Source organism: Ammodytes marinus, assembly GCF_949987685.1.
Source record: "Ammodytes marinus genome assembly, chromosome: 2".
Taxonomy (NCBI): Eukaryota; Metazoa; Chordata; class Actinopteri; order Uranoscopiformes; family Ammodytidae; genus Ammodytes; species Ammodytes marinus.
In genome coordinates, this window is record NC_137231.1 from 30,556,943 (window position 1) to 30,573,921 (window position 16,979).

Below are 16,979 nucleotides of genomic sequence, written 5' to 3' on the forward strand. Positions count from 1 at the left end.
TGTAGCACTTGCATACAAAAGCTCTGGCAGTGCTGTGTCCGTGTGTTTCGGCCCATTCTGTGGCACAGAGCGGTGCCAATCTCACCCAGCACTAAGCCCTCTGCTAATCTGTTGCCCAATGCCTTCTGTTACCCAACAATAACACCACGGGCTCCCTGGGATGGGTGGGAAACAGGCCCGTGAGTGGCAGGGTTCTAGCTAAAAAAGACACAGATGTTAAGACACACTGGGAGATTGGTTGGACATTTTTATTGCATCAGCCAAATACAAAGACATCAACAGAAAGAGAAAAAGAAGAAAACAAAAGGTCTTTGGCATACAAGTCCGTCTGTCCGCTCCGATAATCATGCAGCCATCTTTCCTAAAAGCTAAAATAGAAAAAAAGACAAATGCCAAAACCATATTGCAAAACTTGGAACACTTCAGATTGATAATTGTAATGAAATTGGCACATATGAAAGTATATTTACAATACTCTTTGGTATAGGATACAGTTATAACGCACACAATTCACCCCGTAATAAAGACACAAATAGTAACTTACTGTCGTTTCTTGTCAGTTTAAGTGACATTCATTAACTTAAAAGTCAAACAACTGTAGAACTGAACTGAAGGAAGTCAAGGCACTCAAGTAAATCTGTTATTCTTTGAAAGCCAGATAAATGACATAGAACACTTTCGATACAAAAACTGTTCAACTAAATGAATTGCATGTTTATATAAATACAAATATAAATTTGATCTTGAGAAGTTCCCATACAGTGTCATATTTACTTGCTTGTAACATATTGACTTATAATGCATCAGTGGCCCAACAGCTCTTGCATAACTTCAGGATACACACACCAACATATCATATTAAAGCTGCACATGTTAAACACACCGAGGGCGCCATAAGCTGTTTGAGCATTTGGGATCGTTATGACCCAAATCGCTGGCCTCCGTTTTTTCACGCAAAGAGCTGAGCTTTCAATCTCACTGCAGTTTCCCCCTTTCCTAAGTTGTGACAGTATTTTCTCTTTAGGTGGTTGGAAAAATAACATGTTTTGGCTCTTCATGCACAATAGAAGAAAAGTATAAATTTGTTATTTTGTTTGAACAACATAGAAAAGTACATCAATGTGGACTAATATTTTTTAAGGTTCCAGTTGTACAAATCGGGTAAGACGATGTGGAGATTTCTGACTACAACCTTTGTTTGGAACAAGATACATTTTTCTTCATTTATCATAAAGCTGGACATTTTAATCTTCATAAAATCAGATTGCTTAAGTGACTCAAGTGCGATGGCGATACATGAGGGGCACAAAAAAAACTGGGCTAGCAGAAATGATGACATGGGACATCAGTTCATGTTCATCAAAGCAGCTTGTCTGTAATCACTATGTCATAAATGACCCCAATTGTGACAGGGGCTTCACTTTCATGTTTCTCTGGGCATCTGTGTTTTGTGTTTCAATTAACATGAAAGTGAAGTGACACAAGAATTTAATTTGTGCAACGTTGCCAAAATCTATAGCATCTGTGCCAGGGAGAGGAGGCTTGTCACTATTCTGCTTGCGTACATAAGAGTTTATCCATGTGCAGCTTTAATGAGGATATCAGACAGGACTTACAGTATATAGGCCTACACTGTATATACCCTGCATATTTTACCTTTTTCAATTTACTCTGTCTATAAAAGATGAAGACGAAAGGCCACACAATTCATCTGAAACTCGTAATCAATTGTGCAATATGATTTGTTATGTTAGTCGGGCGATCGGGGGTTTAGAGCATAGGGGCCTCTTGGGGTTTGGGGGAATCCATCTCCAGTGAGTCTCCACTCTGGGAACCCTCGTTACTGAAGAGGTGATATGGAGGCGTCTGTCGGGCTTCGATGATGAGGACGCCCTCCGGGGACAAGGAAGCCAAAACGGTCAAAGGGTCCACATCTATGGGGATCCTGGTGAAGGCAAGAAAGAGTGTTTGGTATTTAGTGTTTTTTTTTTTAACAAGGATAGAAGTTTAGATTTGAAATGATAAAACTATTATGCAAAACACACTTTTACATGTTTTTTCAACATTAATATCGGTGTGTCTAGAGACTCCCAAAGTACGAGAACAAACAACCCTCTTTTATTCTCCACCTTTCTGAAAACATATGTTTTGCCCCCTTCATTACCAACTTAACTTAGCAATACCCCCAAGCACACTCTGTATGTATATGTTACAGTTAAGAGTAGAAAAGGTTTACTTGGTGGAAAATCTGTCAATTGCTGTGTGTGTTCGGCATGTTTTTAAAAGCACTGGTGTGAGGAACACAATAAGGAGAGTGATGAGGCAAAACAGCTTGGAGGTAATGCAAAACTCTAAATTTTTTCCTCTGCAAACATTGTTAAATGCTAGGATGATTTTAGCGCAGTATGTCTGGAGGGGGGAAAAGGACATGGCTCAAGGTTCACGCCGTCCTCCTTGGCTATGGCATTCTTTCTAGACTCACAAAAACAATCTCATAGGGAAGAAATGAACTGAAAGCCATTGACAGTGTCCATGAAATTTCCATCCAGCTCCAACACACAGTGGAGGATTGCAAATAGTTATTATTAATTGATTCAAATTAATGAGAGTGTCTGTAAATTCCATCTGTGAATGTTTTCCTGACCCGCTGCTCTCGTCTGTCAACAATAAAAAGGCAAAAGCTAGTTTGGTCCCTGGCATTTATTTTTTTCCCTATTCACTTAATTGTCTGACACTTCTCATGCTGAAAATGGTTTCTTTTTCAGAAATAGAATAGGATAATTGCCTTCGAAAAACCAGCAGGCAGACATGGTATTAATAGAAATTCAGCCAGAGGTTCATTATGTAAGGCTTCCCTTCCATAAAACGATACATACAAATTAGGGACAATGCTATTTACTCATGTTAATTAGTGTCATGGTATCAAGTTAATCTTGCATTCGTGTTCAAAATAATTCATGTCACTAAGGAACGAAAGTCTTCCTGCTGTAGAGGCAGACACACAGACATCCAGGCAAACTCTGTTCTTTGTCAGACAGTGTGGCCAAATATGGGTATGGTAGGGTTTTGTGTGTGCGCAGCCAAGTGTCTTCGGGAGCTAATATAAACATCAGGCTGCAGTGTTGAGACTGTGGGGTTTACCCTCCGTTTAATTAGAGAGGACCCTCCACTGGCTTTCTCACTCCGCTGAGAAATACAAGTCAGAAGGGACTGGAAGCATCACAGAAACAGACAAGACAGCGAGTCAGGACTATTTGTGAAGCCAACTATCACATACAGTGATATTATTGAGCCTTATTGAGTTTTACAGGTCCACTTTAACAACAACTACCAGTCTATTGGGAATATGAATGTTTGCACTAAATGAAACAGCAATCCATCCATCCATTCATTTATTTTATTTTTTTTTACATTTCACTTTACATTAAGTGGAGCGCTATTTGTAATGTTGCGAGTTCACCAAAATCATCAGGGATTCCCGTTCTGGGTACTATGAGTTTCTGTAAATAATTTCAACGCAATCCATTCAAAGTGGGGGGGGGGCATCCATAGAGTCATAAAACAAGAATGGCTAATAATAATTTAGTCTTCCGTACAGTGTAATATATAAGTATGGCTAATACATTGACAAAACAAATTATTTAAAGCTTGTTTTTGAAGTTGCTCAAGGCTAGTTGGCCTATTTAGCACATGTATATATTTTCTCAAATCAAATCCCAGTTCTGGCCACACACACATACAGGCCTACACATGATTCAGTATCTATGCCCCCACACCTTCCTTTAAGGACCCGCGTTGCTACGAGGCAAGGTTGCCCCTTCTGACTGACTCAAATCCCTCAGCCAGCCCATTACGTGGAATCTGGCAGAAGCCTTATCTGTCTTGCTCGGGGGAGTTTATTTACCTCTGGCAGGCACACGTTTTATCTTACTCATTGATTTTTGCACAGCTGCCAAAAACCTGTCCAATATGCTTTTCACCCCGCAGAGAGGTTTAGGCAGAGAGAGAGAGAGAGAGAGAGAGAGAGACAGAGAGAGAGAGAGAGAGAGAGGGAGAGAGAGAGACAAGACACTGAGGGTGTATTCACACATGGAAAGTCCGTTAGTTCACTTGCTTTGGTCCAGACCAAATAGAGTTTAGATTTTTTTTGTTTGGTGTGGTCCACTTTCATATTGCCCCTTTTGCAAGTGAACCAGCATTACGAAGCAAAACCACACGTGATCAGAGGTCATTCATTCATTGGACAGACATTCTGGGGTGGAGAGAAGCAGGAAGAACGAAGTAAAAACTGCGAAATATATCATTGATATAATACGGGGTTAAAAATAATAAAAAGGCCTACATCTAGCCTATACATAAAGAAGAAGAACATCTAATTATTGTTGTTTCATATGGTTATAATATGTAGCCCTATGTCAATGCCACGTTATGTGGCTTGTAGCCTACGATGTGAAACAGTATAGCCTACTGTATTTTTGCTGTTGGACGTGCGGCTCGAGAGAAGAATAGGCTCAAGCTGACACACAGCTGATTAAGCAGTGTATCAGCTGGGTGTCAGTTCGGCGCAGTTCAGCTCCAAACTGACACAGGGACAGTATTGACGGTCACGTTGGGAAGAAAAATAAAAACACACACTTCATGCAAAGCGCAGCGTGAACCTGTTGGCACTGTGCGGGAGACGCTCCCCTCTCCATCTGATCGCTGAACATATCAGCATGTGTACGCGTCATTATCAACTGTAATATTTTCGCTCGGGGCTCCCGGTCAAACCACAACTAATCTTCCTAACAACGGCGACAACAACACTTTCCCATAATGTGAAGCTGACGGCGATTAAAGAAAAAAAAGAAAAGAAAAGAAATCAAAAGCGCAGTGCTTCCTGCAATTGGGTCGGATCGAGTCCGGCCAAATTCACACCACAAACGAACTGCAGCAGAGTGCGTTTTGAAGCGCATCGAGACCACCTCTTCAGCTGGGTCTCGGTCCGCTTGTTTGGTCCGCCCCCGAGTGCGATTGCTGTATTCACACCTGCCTGAAAGATGCGCACCGAAGGCAGAAGTGCACCTGAGTTCGTTTCAACCGAACTAAACACGGCATGTGTGAATACACCCTGAGACCGGAGAAGGCTGAGCATGGAGTATGTGTGAGGTGTGTGTGTAAGAAAGTACTGTATAACCGATATACTTATTCAGACACAGTGGACATGTTGACTGAGTCAGTGCACTGGTATCATGTGATGTGTGTCATAAGGATGGAAACAGAAGCTGAACAAAAGCTTCATAAATAGCAGAAGACTCACACTGCAGGCTTTCACATATACAAATAGATATACTGTGTTGCTGCGGGGCTACCTTTGCCCTCAGAACTGATTTAACAACAACATTTTGGTTAATAACTGACACATTTTTCACTTGTTTTTGAGTGTTAATACAAAAGAAGCCACCCTTGGACCCCGTTGAACTTACATCATCAGGGTATGCTATTATTGCTGTATTTAACTGTTTACTTTAAAAAGAGCATCTTCATTCACCCTAGTTTACATTTAAAAGTAACGTTACATTGATTCCATGTCATCCTTCTTTATACTTAGTTTTGAATTTTGACATTCATCTGACAGCTTTTGGTTAATGTGACATTGTGGACAAGGATTTGACATTACAAACGTTTCCACTCTATGTCACGAAAGTAAAGTTTTCAATGCAGGAACATTTGCTATCCTTCTGACTTCTCTTACTTGTGAAATACTGGACAATTTTTCTTCTTTGAAATCTCAAATCTTGATTCAAATGAAAATAATTGGGACTTCCAGATGTCTCTCTTGGATATCTGAAGGTTGATATAATATAGTATAGTGCTTTATAGATGCACTTTGTTACTCCCCCCCAGTGAATTCATGTTTTACCAGTTATAACCATAAGAAACCGATTGAAAAAGTAGCTGCACTTCAAACTAGTTGTGTCACTTCCCCGCGCTATCTCTGGCTTCCATACAACCAGAGGATATGGGTATCGAGGTCAGTTATTTATATATGACCCCCTCCACCCCCAGAATCCCCCCCCCCCCCCTCTAGATATTAAGTGTGTCATTGGTTTTAGGTGCTGCTGTGCCGAGGAGCACTGGTCTGATCCGGGGGCTTTCCAATTAAAAAGGATTGTGACATGAACACTGCGGAGCTAGCACAACTGCTAACTAATTAGCCAACTGGAAATTACTGGGACTGTAGTGACGCGCCAGTGAGACGGCGATTCGCACTAGCGATTAGCGCTGCTGTTTGATGTTCTTCCCACAACCCAATTAAAGGAGCAGACGCGGAGAGACGAGCAGGTTGTGGAAACTTCTGTGGCCTGTTTGGCTTGGACCGGTTACAATATGTTAAGTCCACAATATGCAAGACATCTGTGCAGTGTCGGGCTACTTCTCCGTGTAGTTTCTGCTTCAGTATTCTCGTGAATAAGTAAGAAACTCGATAAGAGTTTTTGAAAGTGGAAGTTGAAGTTGTTTGGAGTTAAAAAGCTTTAAAAGAATCGCCTCGGACTAGCCGATTTGAAAAGTTTCTTTTGAACATCTTTTACAAGGTTTTAGAAGTTAAACTGTTATATTTCACAAGAAATAAACAAAGTTATGGAGAAAGTCGGAAAAATCAACTCAATTCGATGTAGTATAGTTTTGTGTTATGCTACTATTTAGTCAGGTATTCATGTAGCATCTTTTAGATCCATCTCATTAACCTTTATTGGGGTCCCCAACAATGATATGATTATCTTAAAAAGGTACCATGTGGAGTTTCTTAGCACTAGTGGCACTAAAGACAAACGTTTTATGTATGGGCCCTGTCCAGTTTTTGTTTAGTCTATTTTGTGTGTGATTTGACACTTGAGCCAATGGTTTCAGACTATCAACAGGTTGCAGTCACTAAAGCAATAAATGAAACACTGCACTATCAAGGGCAGGGAGGAAGAAGATCTGCTAAGAAGTAAACATGGATGAATACAATGAAGGTTTCTCGAAACATATTGCCTTAGCAAATGGTTTATGGGAAGGGAAATTCAACACATTTATTAGACCTCAAGGACACACACTATGTATATTAATGAATAACACATGACTGTAAACAAGTTCACTGTTAGTTCCCTACAAGACTCCATAACTGACCTTCAAGGCAATAACATGTTAGCAGTAACAGTAACACTGTCACCTTGATGTACACTGTGGATAATCCAAAAGAAAAATGTGTGCAGCTACAGTATCTTTCATTGGGATAGAGATCTCAGAATGTATACTCACTGTATCTTCTTTGTGAAATTCTTTGTCACTATGCCTCCTTCTTCCTGTTTCTCTTCGTGTTTTCCTGTTTGAAAAGGAAACAACAGCAAATAAGTGAGTGAGTCCAGTAACCTGAAATTACTTTGGGACGTGATTACGTTTAACGTCGTGCAATAGTTCGACAAGGTTGTAGATAATAAACGAGTGTCCTCATCCGCAGTTCAATTGCAATTGAACATTTTATATTATATGGATAGCTATCATGGCGCTTTAAACCTTGACATTTAACCGTGAGCTGCACTATGGGATGTAAATCAAAAAGGTGCTGAGGACACTGAGAGGAGAACATTTGGCATTTGGCACATACACGATTTTTCCATTGCGCAGTTGCTGCATCGTTTGGGACCTCTGGGCGGGTGGCTTGCAAAGGACATGATGAAATTATGAAAACAAAACACCCTTTTCTTTCTCTTTACTTTCTTCCAAGAATGACTCTCCTGACTCAAGACTGACTACATATTGAACTTGGGTAGAACAGCTAAGCCATGGAGAGCCTCCCTCCTCCACCATAACTCCACCAGACTTACTGTTTGTAACTGCCCTATCTCTCGGGCTTGCTATAGCAGCTGCTCTGGGGCTGCTAAATATCACTGCCGCCGCCAGCAGGGTGGCCTGCCCCACCCCTCAACCCCTTGTCTGCACTCCAGGCTTGACTATGTGCTACCCTATACCCCCACAGTGACGTCTCCGCCTGCCTCAAAATGTTGGACTTGAACTTGAGAGTAAGAGAGAGAGAGAGAGCAGTGCTAAGAACAACGGTGAAGTCACAATGTTATTATGTAAACATTGTCATGACTTAAGACTTTAAAAACTGTTCCCCTGATTATCTCCCAAAGATATGCCATGAACAAGGGAGGTTTGCTTCATAGAGACGTCCCACAAGGCACTGCTGCCTCTCCTTGTTTTCAAGTCTCTTATGACGGACATGCCAAATTCCAGATCCTCTGTGTAATGCTGTATGTTCTGGGAGTTAGCGGAGGGGATGAAAGGGTTGTTTTGCCTGTGTCTAGTATCAAGGACGGGGATCTAGTGTTCACATTTGCAGATAAAGCCGTTTGATACTTTGGTTACCGTGTCATTGTGGGAGGCATATGCAGTGTTTACTTCTGCGAGGCCATGCCTAAAAGTGGACATTAAGATTCACTTTGCAGTTGAGCAATGCATGTCACTATCTATGGAGTTTGTAAGTTATTTTTGAAGCTGCAGAAATCAATAGTTTTGTATAATTAAATTATGTGTCAAATAACTTTGTGTAATGTCAAAAGGTGTTGCTCGTAATGAGGAATCCATAAAGAGTTATTACAAAGTTCTCCTCAGCTCAGTGTATTGGTTTTACAGCCCACAACTATACTGTTTTAATTTCCCTCTTACTACTCGCATTGTCATCATTTTCAATGGCACCGGGCAGTTGTGTTCAGTGAAAAAGCTCTGATAAAGCCGCTGTATACTATCTGCCCTGCATAAAAATAGCAGCTAAGCAAAGCTATAGCAATTTACAGCTGAACACAGTGTACTGTATATTTCCCAAATAGGTTGGTAGAGATGAAAAATGTAGCTTCAGAATGTATATTAGAATTTAGGTTTAGTCTGTTGCTAGTTCAAAATATAATGCTCAGTCCAAGTATCATAAGCTTATAAAAGCACTATTTATATTAGGTATTAATGCAGATTAAAAATCCTGAAAGATCAATACCAAACAGCTTTCAAAAATCAATCACATTTCAATTGTACTTTCAGTAAAGTTGTACAAAGAGGAAACAAGTTCTCATGGCCGTGCTGACGATTACAGTAGGCGCTCAGGTGAAATCAAAGCAGTGGATTTGAATGATGAGTAGGCCACAGTCAGTTCATCTGGAGGATTCTGTGTTAAACATTTGTTCGTTCATGTAATGAACACCTCAAACAATCTTGTAACACCCCCGTTAGTCACACTTTTAGAACGGGGACCAACTGATTGAATGACCCAACTGGCATACCAACAACGTGTTTATAAAAAACTCAGAGTATATGGGGGCCCTTGCTGTTCTCTGTGCCCCCCTTCACACGCGGGTATCCCTGGAATTCAGCTGTCTTTTAAAAGGCAGTTACATGAGGAAGCAATTCCTACAATTCACTCCCATAACCAGTGACTGAGCCGAAACGTGACACCTTTCTTTATATGTCCATGCGTGACACCAGCAGAGATACCAAACGTTCAGAAGGCCTGCTGGGTAAAAAAAAAAAAAGTGTGATCCTATTTCCAGAACATTCTCCCCTGGTGTTTAATGGCGGCGAGCTGCTTTCCGTATTGTAAACAGACACTGTTGTCACGGGCCTTTGCCTTGCCTTAAATCTAAATCGAGCTCATGGGTGACTGAGGGAGTGAGGGAGTGATTCTCCAGGAATCTGAAACAGGTGTCTAAGCTTGAGGATCTGCCTGCCAAGTCTTAAGTCCTCAAAATCTGTCGAGGTCTTCCATAAAGACACTGGTTAGTGCGGAGACAACACCACACCACCTTGGTCTTCTATTGTAGGCCACTGCTTCATCATCTTTATTGGCCAATTTAAAGTGCATATATCCTGAGAGATACTCAGTGAGGTTTTGTTTAAATGCTTTGTTTCAAAAAGATCTGAGTAATTCTCGCTTTTGATGATACATTACATTATTTTTGTTATATTATACTGTAACTGTTCAATTATATCTCCATAAATGTGGGTCTATTTGAGAAAACAATAAACCTTGTTTTAATTTTAGATTATTATTTTCTCAAGAGTCAGATTTGTAGATATGGGCTTTACAACAATGTAGACATCACCTTTAAGACAATGTAATGGTAAATTCTATGCAATTACATAATGTATTCCATTAAATTCCAATGAGCAATACTGAGGACATGACCTTAATGTCCCCGATGGCAGCTATAACACTGCCATTTTTGTGTTTTTCACAAGCTGGTGATATAATTTTGCCTATTTATTTACATTATATATTTATAAAAGGTGTAATATGCCTTACAATAAACGTGTAATGTTAATCCAAATAATGTATTTGGCCTAAACTAAGACACTTTTGACGGTGTTTGTTGTGTTTAAGTTTTCTCCAACAGCTAAACTGTCTTGACCAAGTAACCATGATGTGAATATGATGATGTTTGTCACAGTAGGGGAAATAAAGTGACATCCAGACTGGATCATGAGTCATCAAATGTACCAAGAGAAGATTCACTTTTCAGGTCCCCTTTAAGGCCTTTAAACTCGCCTGCAAAGTAGTTGAGTGTAACCCACCTGATACTTCTACCATCCCCTCTCTCGTTTTGACGTTTAATTCCTCTGGTTTGAAGCTGTGGACGTTCACGCAAACTTTCCATGGCTCCCCCCCGGTGGTGGTGGGCGAGCTGCGGGACGAGGGCTCGCCGTAACGGCTGGTGTAGAGCGCGGGGCCGCCTCCCGTGGACTGACGCGGGGGGAAACCTGTGCGTAAACTGCTGCTGAAGGGCGAGGAGCTGAGGCGCGTGCTGAGCCGGCCCGGCCTAGCCCAGCCCGGCCAGTCCATTGACAGGTCTTCGGGGAAAGGTGGAATCCCAAAGTCATCGTCCATAAACCGAGACGTGAGCTGATCCCTGAAGGGGGACTGCTGCTCTCTGAACGGAGACGACTCTCCAAACGGGTCCCTGGGATTAAACCTCTGCCGGCTTCCCATGGTGTAGAAGTCTCCCTCGGCCATGTCCAGCTGAGATCAAAACCAGTTCAAGTTCTTCTATTCGTGTGCCAAACAACCCTGGACTAAAAAGTTTTTACTTTGGAAAAAAAAGTAAGAACAAATAACTTATGTCTATGTGTGGTAAACCGTTATCTCTTTTGGATTACGCGCATCACCGTTACGCAATGAGTCATTCGTTGATCCAACAACAACCTCCTCCTAAACGTAGCCTACACTGCCTTTCCTTAAAGTGAATTTCGTCTTTGGCCCTGGGTTTTTATACTGGGCTGCGATTTCCCAGACGATGAGTCGACACAGAGCAAGGATCGGGAAAGTGCTGGGAGGATCTGAGACCGCTGCAAAAAATATCAATCCAAGAAGTTGTAGGCCCTAAAAGATTCTCACATATTTACAGTAGAAAGCACCGGATCGGGTAATAGCTCCCTCTAATCCGAATCAACTGGTCTGGCTAATTATCAGGGTCGAAAACGAGTTGATTCTTAAATTCAGATGGACTGAGGACTTGCTGGTGAGAATACTTTTTGCAGTGCAGGCGCAACAGCTGACCAAAAGACCAGCCTCCTCTTTACCAAATTAAGTCGCTGTCCACTTGTCGCTCGCGCAGAGTTGGAACTCCCTCCTCTGGGTGACTCAATGGCTCTTTAATAGAAGATAACGTAGAGCAGACAGTCTGATGTCACTGTACGGATAAAACAAACCAGCCAAGGAGTCAACTCTGTAAATATGGCCTGTTGTTTACTGCTCGTTAATAAGTGCGTATCCTCAGACAGAACGTAAAACAACGACTGCATTGGCGTTTTTATTCTGAACAGGATTTTATACAGTTTATTCTACACACGCAGTTGAGAGGGGAAATTTGATTCCATGGGGTTATGGCGGGGACCATTCCATTTCCAGGTGACACGGCATTACATCGTGGAGTTCACGCTGACACAAGATCAAATGTGACAGTGTATGAAAAACGTATAGGCTTTAGCAATATGCTCCTTCACATGGAAAAGAGGGAGAGTATGCACAATTTATCAACACAGAAACACTGGATCACTATTGCTATGCGACTTTGTTATTGGGATTTAAAATACCGTATGTGATCAGAGGGAACTTTAGCAAGAGAAAGAGTCAGTTGATTGATGCCTGACTGGCATTTTCGTCTTCTTTTCCTCTTTCACTGTATCCATATACCAACAATTTCACATCCAACAAGGCCCACATCATATTATGTAAATCAAATAATCACAACATATTTGTCATTTATACAATGCAGATACATATTTACAACACATCATTTTACATAATTCATAATGATTTTTGCACAGGAGTTGATGCAAACTTTACATTGTGAAACGGGGACGAGGGTCACTGGCTTCACATGTTGAAAATGTATCAACAGGACTGCACAATTATTCCAAATGTGCCTCATCAACACAGTCTGACACAAGCCGTCATTAGTTTCCAGTTTATGAATGACTTTAGTGCCGAGTTCTTTCCCCTTCAAGCGACACATTCGTCCTATTTAGTTTGACATTCAGGGAAATAATCTGAGTATTGAGTGCATAGAGAGCAGTCTGTCAGGCCCCGAGCAGTAGCACAGACAAGGTGATGGATTTGAAATGATTGAGTATAAGTATAACTCTCTTAATTATATGGAAAAGGCAGTTTCAAACTTTGTCTGCAGATTCAAAGGTGGCCTCGAAACTAACTTGATGGAGTAGTTTGACATCTTGGAAAATGAGCACATTTGCTTTCTTGTTGAGAGTATATATTTAGATATGATTGGTAGCTAGCTGGTTAGCTTAGCATAAATACTGGAAACATTGAGAACAGCTAACCTGCAATCTAACATTTAATATTGTTTGCTTCATCTGTATGAAAACAATGTATAGTTTCCAGTAATACGTCAGGATTTCCTTGCCCCTTGCAAAGAAATAGTATGGCCCAAGACCTCACCTATAAACACACATTTTTGTTTTTCTAAGATTAAACACGTGATATCAATTATTTACTGAGCCTCTGAGGTGACTTTGTTAACTAGCTTGTAGCTTCATATTCAAGATACAAAGGCAGCCTTGATCATCTAATCTTACTCCCGGCAAGAAAGCAAATTCAGCTTAGTGTGTGAGTACGGTGGCAAAACCCAAGAATAAGTTAAAACAATCCAAAAAATAAAAATGACAGCAGTATCGTTATATAATAAGTATAAATTGACATTGTTGCATAGAAAGACTGACCACTACTGAGAGGGACAACAAAGCAATACATATTAAATAATGAATAAATATGCACGGTGCTGCATAATACAAAACTGTACCTTCGGTTCTGATACAACTCATGAACAAAAAAAACTAAATTTACAAAAATGTTCGGTTCAAATGTAGTAGCAAGAAAACTATAATTCAAGTAAAATAAGAATCAATGGTAAATTCAATCTATGTTTAAACTGCTGCAAGAAGGTACAGCCTTTTCTTTCCCGCCATCATTTCTGATCAGAATTATCAATTAAAATACCCAAAGGTTGATATATTCAAGTACAGACAGCAAAAAATTACAATTGAAGCATCGTAGTAGATTAGATCATAAGAAGTCCATTATTTGTTTCCCGAAACTAAGCCACAGCAAATTTGTATCACTGTGAACTGTCAAGGAGAAATACCTCCTCTGACTGAACATGAAGATTCTGTCAAAAAGAAATCCCCCCCTCCCTGTCTCTACACAATGTTTTCTGATCGCTCTTTGTTGTGTGGCACGGGGCCTGACATTTCAATTGTTTTCCACCTGATCAGGGGATAAATTAATTTGACATTTGAGCTGACAGGCAGTTTGCTCGTTGTCAGGCCAACCTCGCCATGTCATTTTTCAGAGGAAAAAACACGTTTGTTCTCCGGCTTGTGAAGTGTCGAGATCAGAAGCAACAAAACCTTTTTCCTTCTTCCTGATAACGATCCCGCGGAAGCCATTTGTAAACACTTCGGATCAAACGGTTCAAATGTTACCTCAATACATCACTTCAGGAAAATCTATAACGTACAGACCTGACACAGAGAAAAGTAAACATATTAGGAATTTTTTTTAAATGGCTCATCTGCACTTGGATTAGCCAACACATACTGTATATTACCAAAACATAAAATGATTTGGAACAAGCCATTTCAATCTAGTTATGCAGCAACTAAGTATCCATTTTAAAATTAACATTAAGTGGTTAAACAATTTTAAAATAATAATTTAATGAGAAGCGCATTGACATTAAAAAAAAAGGATAAAAGCCAGGAATTCTGTATCCTTCTCATGTGCAGTTTTGGATTGTAAATATCAAAGAGATGAACAGTCTCGGGCCATTATGAGTGCTGATGCAAGACAGTGTAGTACAAGAACCAACCAACCAAACAAACAAACAAACAGAAAGACATTCAACTCCCTTAGTGGTCTCAAGTCTGCATCAAAGAATGAGACGTGGTCAAATCCCTTCTGGGACCTTTTCCACTCCAGCGTCAAAGCGGAGCTCGGAGACGCTCACAGACGCTCACAGACGACTGTTCCACTGTTCCAAATGTCCCGACTTTAGACTTGGAACAAGACCCACTCGGGCTCGGCACACTCTTCGGCCCCTTGATGTTTCCAGAGAACACCTCATTAATGCCTGTGTTTTTTGCGTTTGTTCAACAAAATGGGACTCCGACTTCGGCTGAGACTGCGTGTGCCAAAGATGGAGTTCCATGATGAGCTGCGGCTGTTGTCGCGGTAGGAAGAGGGACTGCGGCTCCGGCTGCGTGTGAACAGGCTGCTCCATGAGGACACACTGGTGGAGCGACTGCTGGAACAGGGGGTGGGTCTGAAGTAAGGGATGGGTCGCTTCCTGGCACTATGGACACACACAGAGAAAGGGAAGTGGTGTGAAACTGAGAAAACAGTAGTAGTATGTCAATGTGTACCATCATTCAATAAACCTTAAAGGTGCAGTGAGTGATTCTGGAGAACTCTTGTTGTCAAAATCACTTTTTGTCATAATCAGTGAATATCTCATAATCCAAGCTGAAAATCCATGCTCATACAAGTGAGTCAGACTAACACACCGTAGCTAGCATGATTGCTATCGATAAAGGATAAGATTTATCGCTATGTTCCCCTCAGCTCTACATAGTAATTTAGCATCTTTTAGCTCGTTGTTTTGGTTTCACAGCGACAATTTCACAGTTTTAGCTCGAATAAATCCACCGCATGTTACCTACTAAGCACCAAACGGACAGACCAAGCAGTGACTAGCTGGTGAACATAGTGGAGCATTTAGCATTAACATCACGTGAAGTCGTGTTTCTGGACATGATTTTCAATCGGAAATGAAAGGATAGTAACACTACCCTGTTAAAAATCAGAGTCGCTTGTTATTTCTGATTGCCTGCGTTCGTTTGCCACCTGCTTCTTTAGCACCTGTGGAGGCTTTCGAGCTGACGGTTATCTCATCCTCTGGCTGAATGCCATGAGCAGACACACAGACACACAGCACATCCACATGAGGGAGAAACTGCAGGTTTGGGACTGGAGTTGAGGAGATGGAGGGTGGGACTGGGACCAGCTGTACATTTGTGCCGCCTTTAGGGGTAAAACATGGATTTTGTAGCTATAAATAAGCAGCCTGGGGAAGGTGTGTACCTTGTGATTCGGCGCGCCTCCAGATGGCTTGGTGAGTCTCTCCTCCGTTTCTTCATTGGAGAGTAGGATTTGCGTCTTCGTCTCTTCCCACTAACTTTATGTGCATGCTTCGGATTTTTCTCTCTGGAGCTAGGCTTTCTCTGTTTGCCTCGAAGTCTAGAAAGCAAACATTATAATATCAAAATGTATTCCCCAACAATGTAAATGTACAGCCATAGTGAAAAGTACTTTATAGCTGCTGAAGCACTTTGTATAAATGTTCACCTGTCAGCGCTGTGTCTGGAGTAGCTTCCTCTAGAGCTGAGACTGGACACGCTGCCTCGTCGCCTCACATCAGCGTCAGAGTAACTCGGTGAGCGCGAGTACGAGCTGGCAACGAAACAAATGACATGTTCAAAATGTTAGCATGCTAACATTTGCTAATAAGCACTAAAAACAAAGTAATAGCTAATGGGAATGTCATTAGTTAGACCAAAGAAATGGATACATTTGAATCTTGGCCATGATGATGATGGTGGCCAAAGTGGCCAAAGTTAATCACAATAGTAATCTGAATTTATCCTGAGGAGAGCACGAATGTCTGTACCAAATTTCAAGGCAATCAACCCCAAAGGGTTTCGAGACATTTCACTCAAAAATAAAATAAACCTTTTGGTGGTACTATTAAAGTCAAGGTACTAGCTATAGTGGGCTCCCTTTGTTTGTATACCAGTTCACAGAGCCTAGGATGTGTATTAACACTGGATTTTTTTCCCAGCGCACACAGATTACGGACAGGTCGTGTACCTTGAATTGATATAAACAGATTTTGACAAAAAGCGATTTTGTCAACTAACATTTGCAAGAATCACTGACTTCACCTTTAATCACTAGGCCACTTTTTAATATGCAAATTGAAGCACATGTGTGGAAATGTACTTGATGTAACTTGGGTATGTTTGGATGTTAGTGATGCACAACATAAAGGTAGTGAACCCACCTGCATGAGGACAGCGAGAGGCTTCTAGAGTAGCGTCCGGAGTATCTGGAACTCCCTGAGGATCTGCTCCGGCTCCTGCTGCTGGGTGAGTGCCTTTTCACTCTCTTTCTAGACGACTTTATCAGCGTCTGTGAGCAGCTGGAAGTCTTTGGAGATCTCACAACCTCCACACTGCACCCCACTGTTATCTGCTCTCTGCACAGAACAAACACATTCACAAGTTCCAGCGCTTTGAGTGATAAATCCCCAAACAGTATCCTAAAGTTGTTTTGGGTAAGAAACGCTCTCGCCTATTCTCACTCATACGATGAATATTTCAAAAAGGAGGGA

At 41.3% G+C, this 16,979-nt stretch overlaps 2 protein-coding genes across 2 annotated transcripts in view; both read right to left on the reverse strand.

The window, feature by feature from the left end:
- Window positions 1-258: 258 nt before the first annotated feature.
- On the reverse strand, window positions 259-11,236 carry hspb8 (heat shock protein b8). Its single transcript, XM_080052042.1, has 3 exons — window positions 10,588-11,236; window positions 7,285-7,348; window positions 259-1,945 (listed from the first exon to the last, which is right to left on the reverse strand). The coding sequence occupies exons 1-3, from the start codon at window positions 11,024-11,026 to the stop codon at window positions 1,771-1,773; spliced, it is 678 nt and encodes a 225-aa protein (XP_079908168.1). The 5' UTR covers window positions 11,027-11,236; the 3' UTR covers window positions 259-1,770.
- Window positions 11,237-14,653: 3,417 nt separating this feature from the next.
- srrm4 (serine/arginine repetitive matrix 4) overlaps window positions 14,654-16,979 on the reverse strand; it is a gene marked incomplete at both ends in the record, with an annotated part of 50,285 nt that continues 47,959 nt past the window's right edge. The window contains 4 exons of the mRNA XM_080035951.1: window positions 14,654-14,882; window positions 15,671-15,826; window positions 15,935-16,039; window positions 16,650-16,844. Of these exons, the coding sequence (XP_079892077.1) occupies window positions 14,654-14,882; window positions 15,671-15,826; window positions 15,935-16,039; window positions 16,650-16,844 (685 nt within the window). The remainder of the gene's footprint in view (window positions 14,883-15,670; window positions 15,827-15,934; window positions 16,040-16,649; window positions 16,845-16,979) is intronic.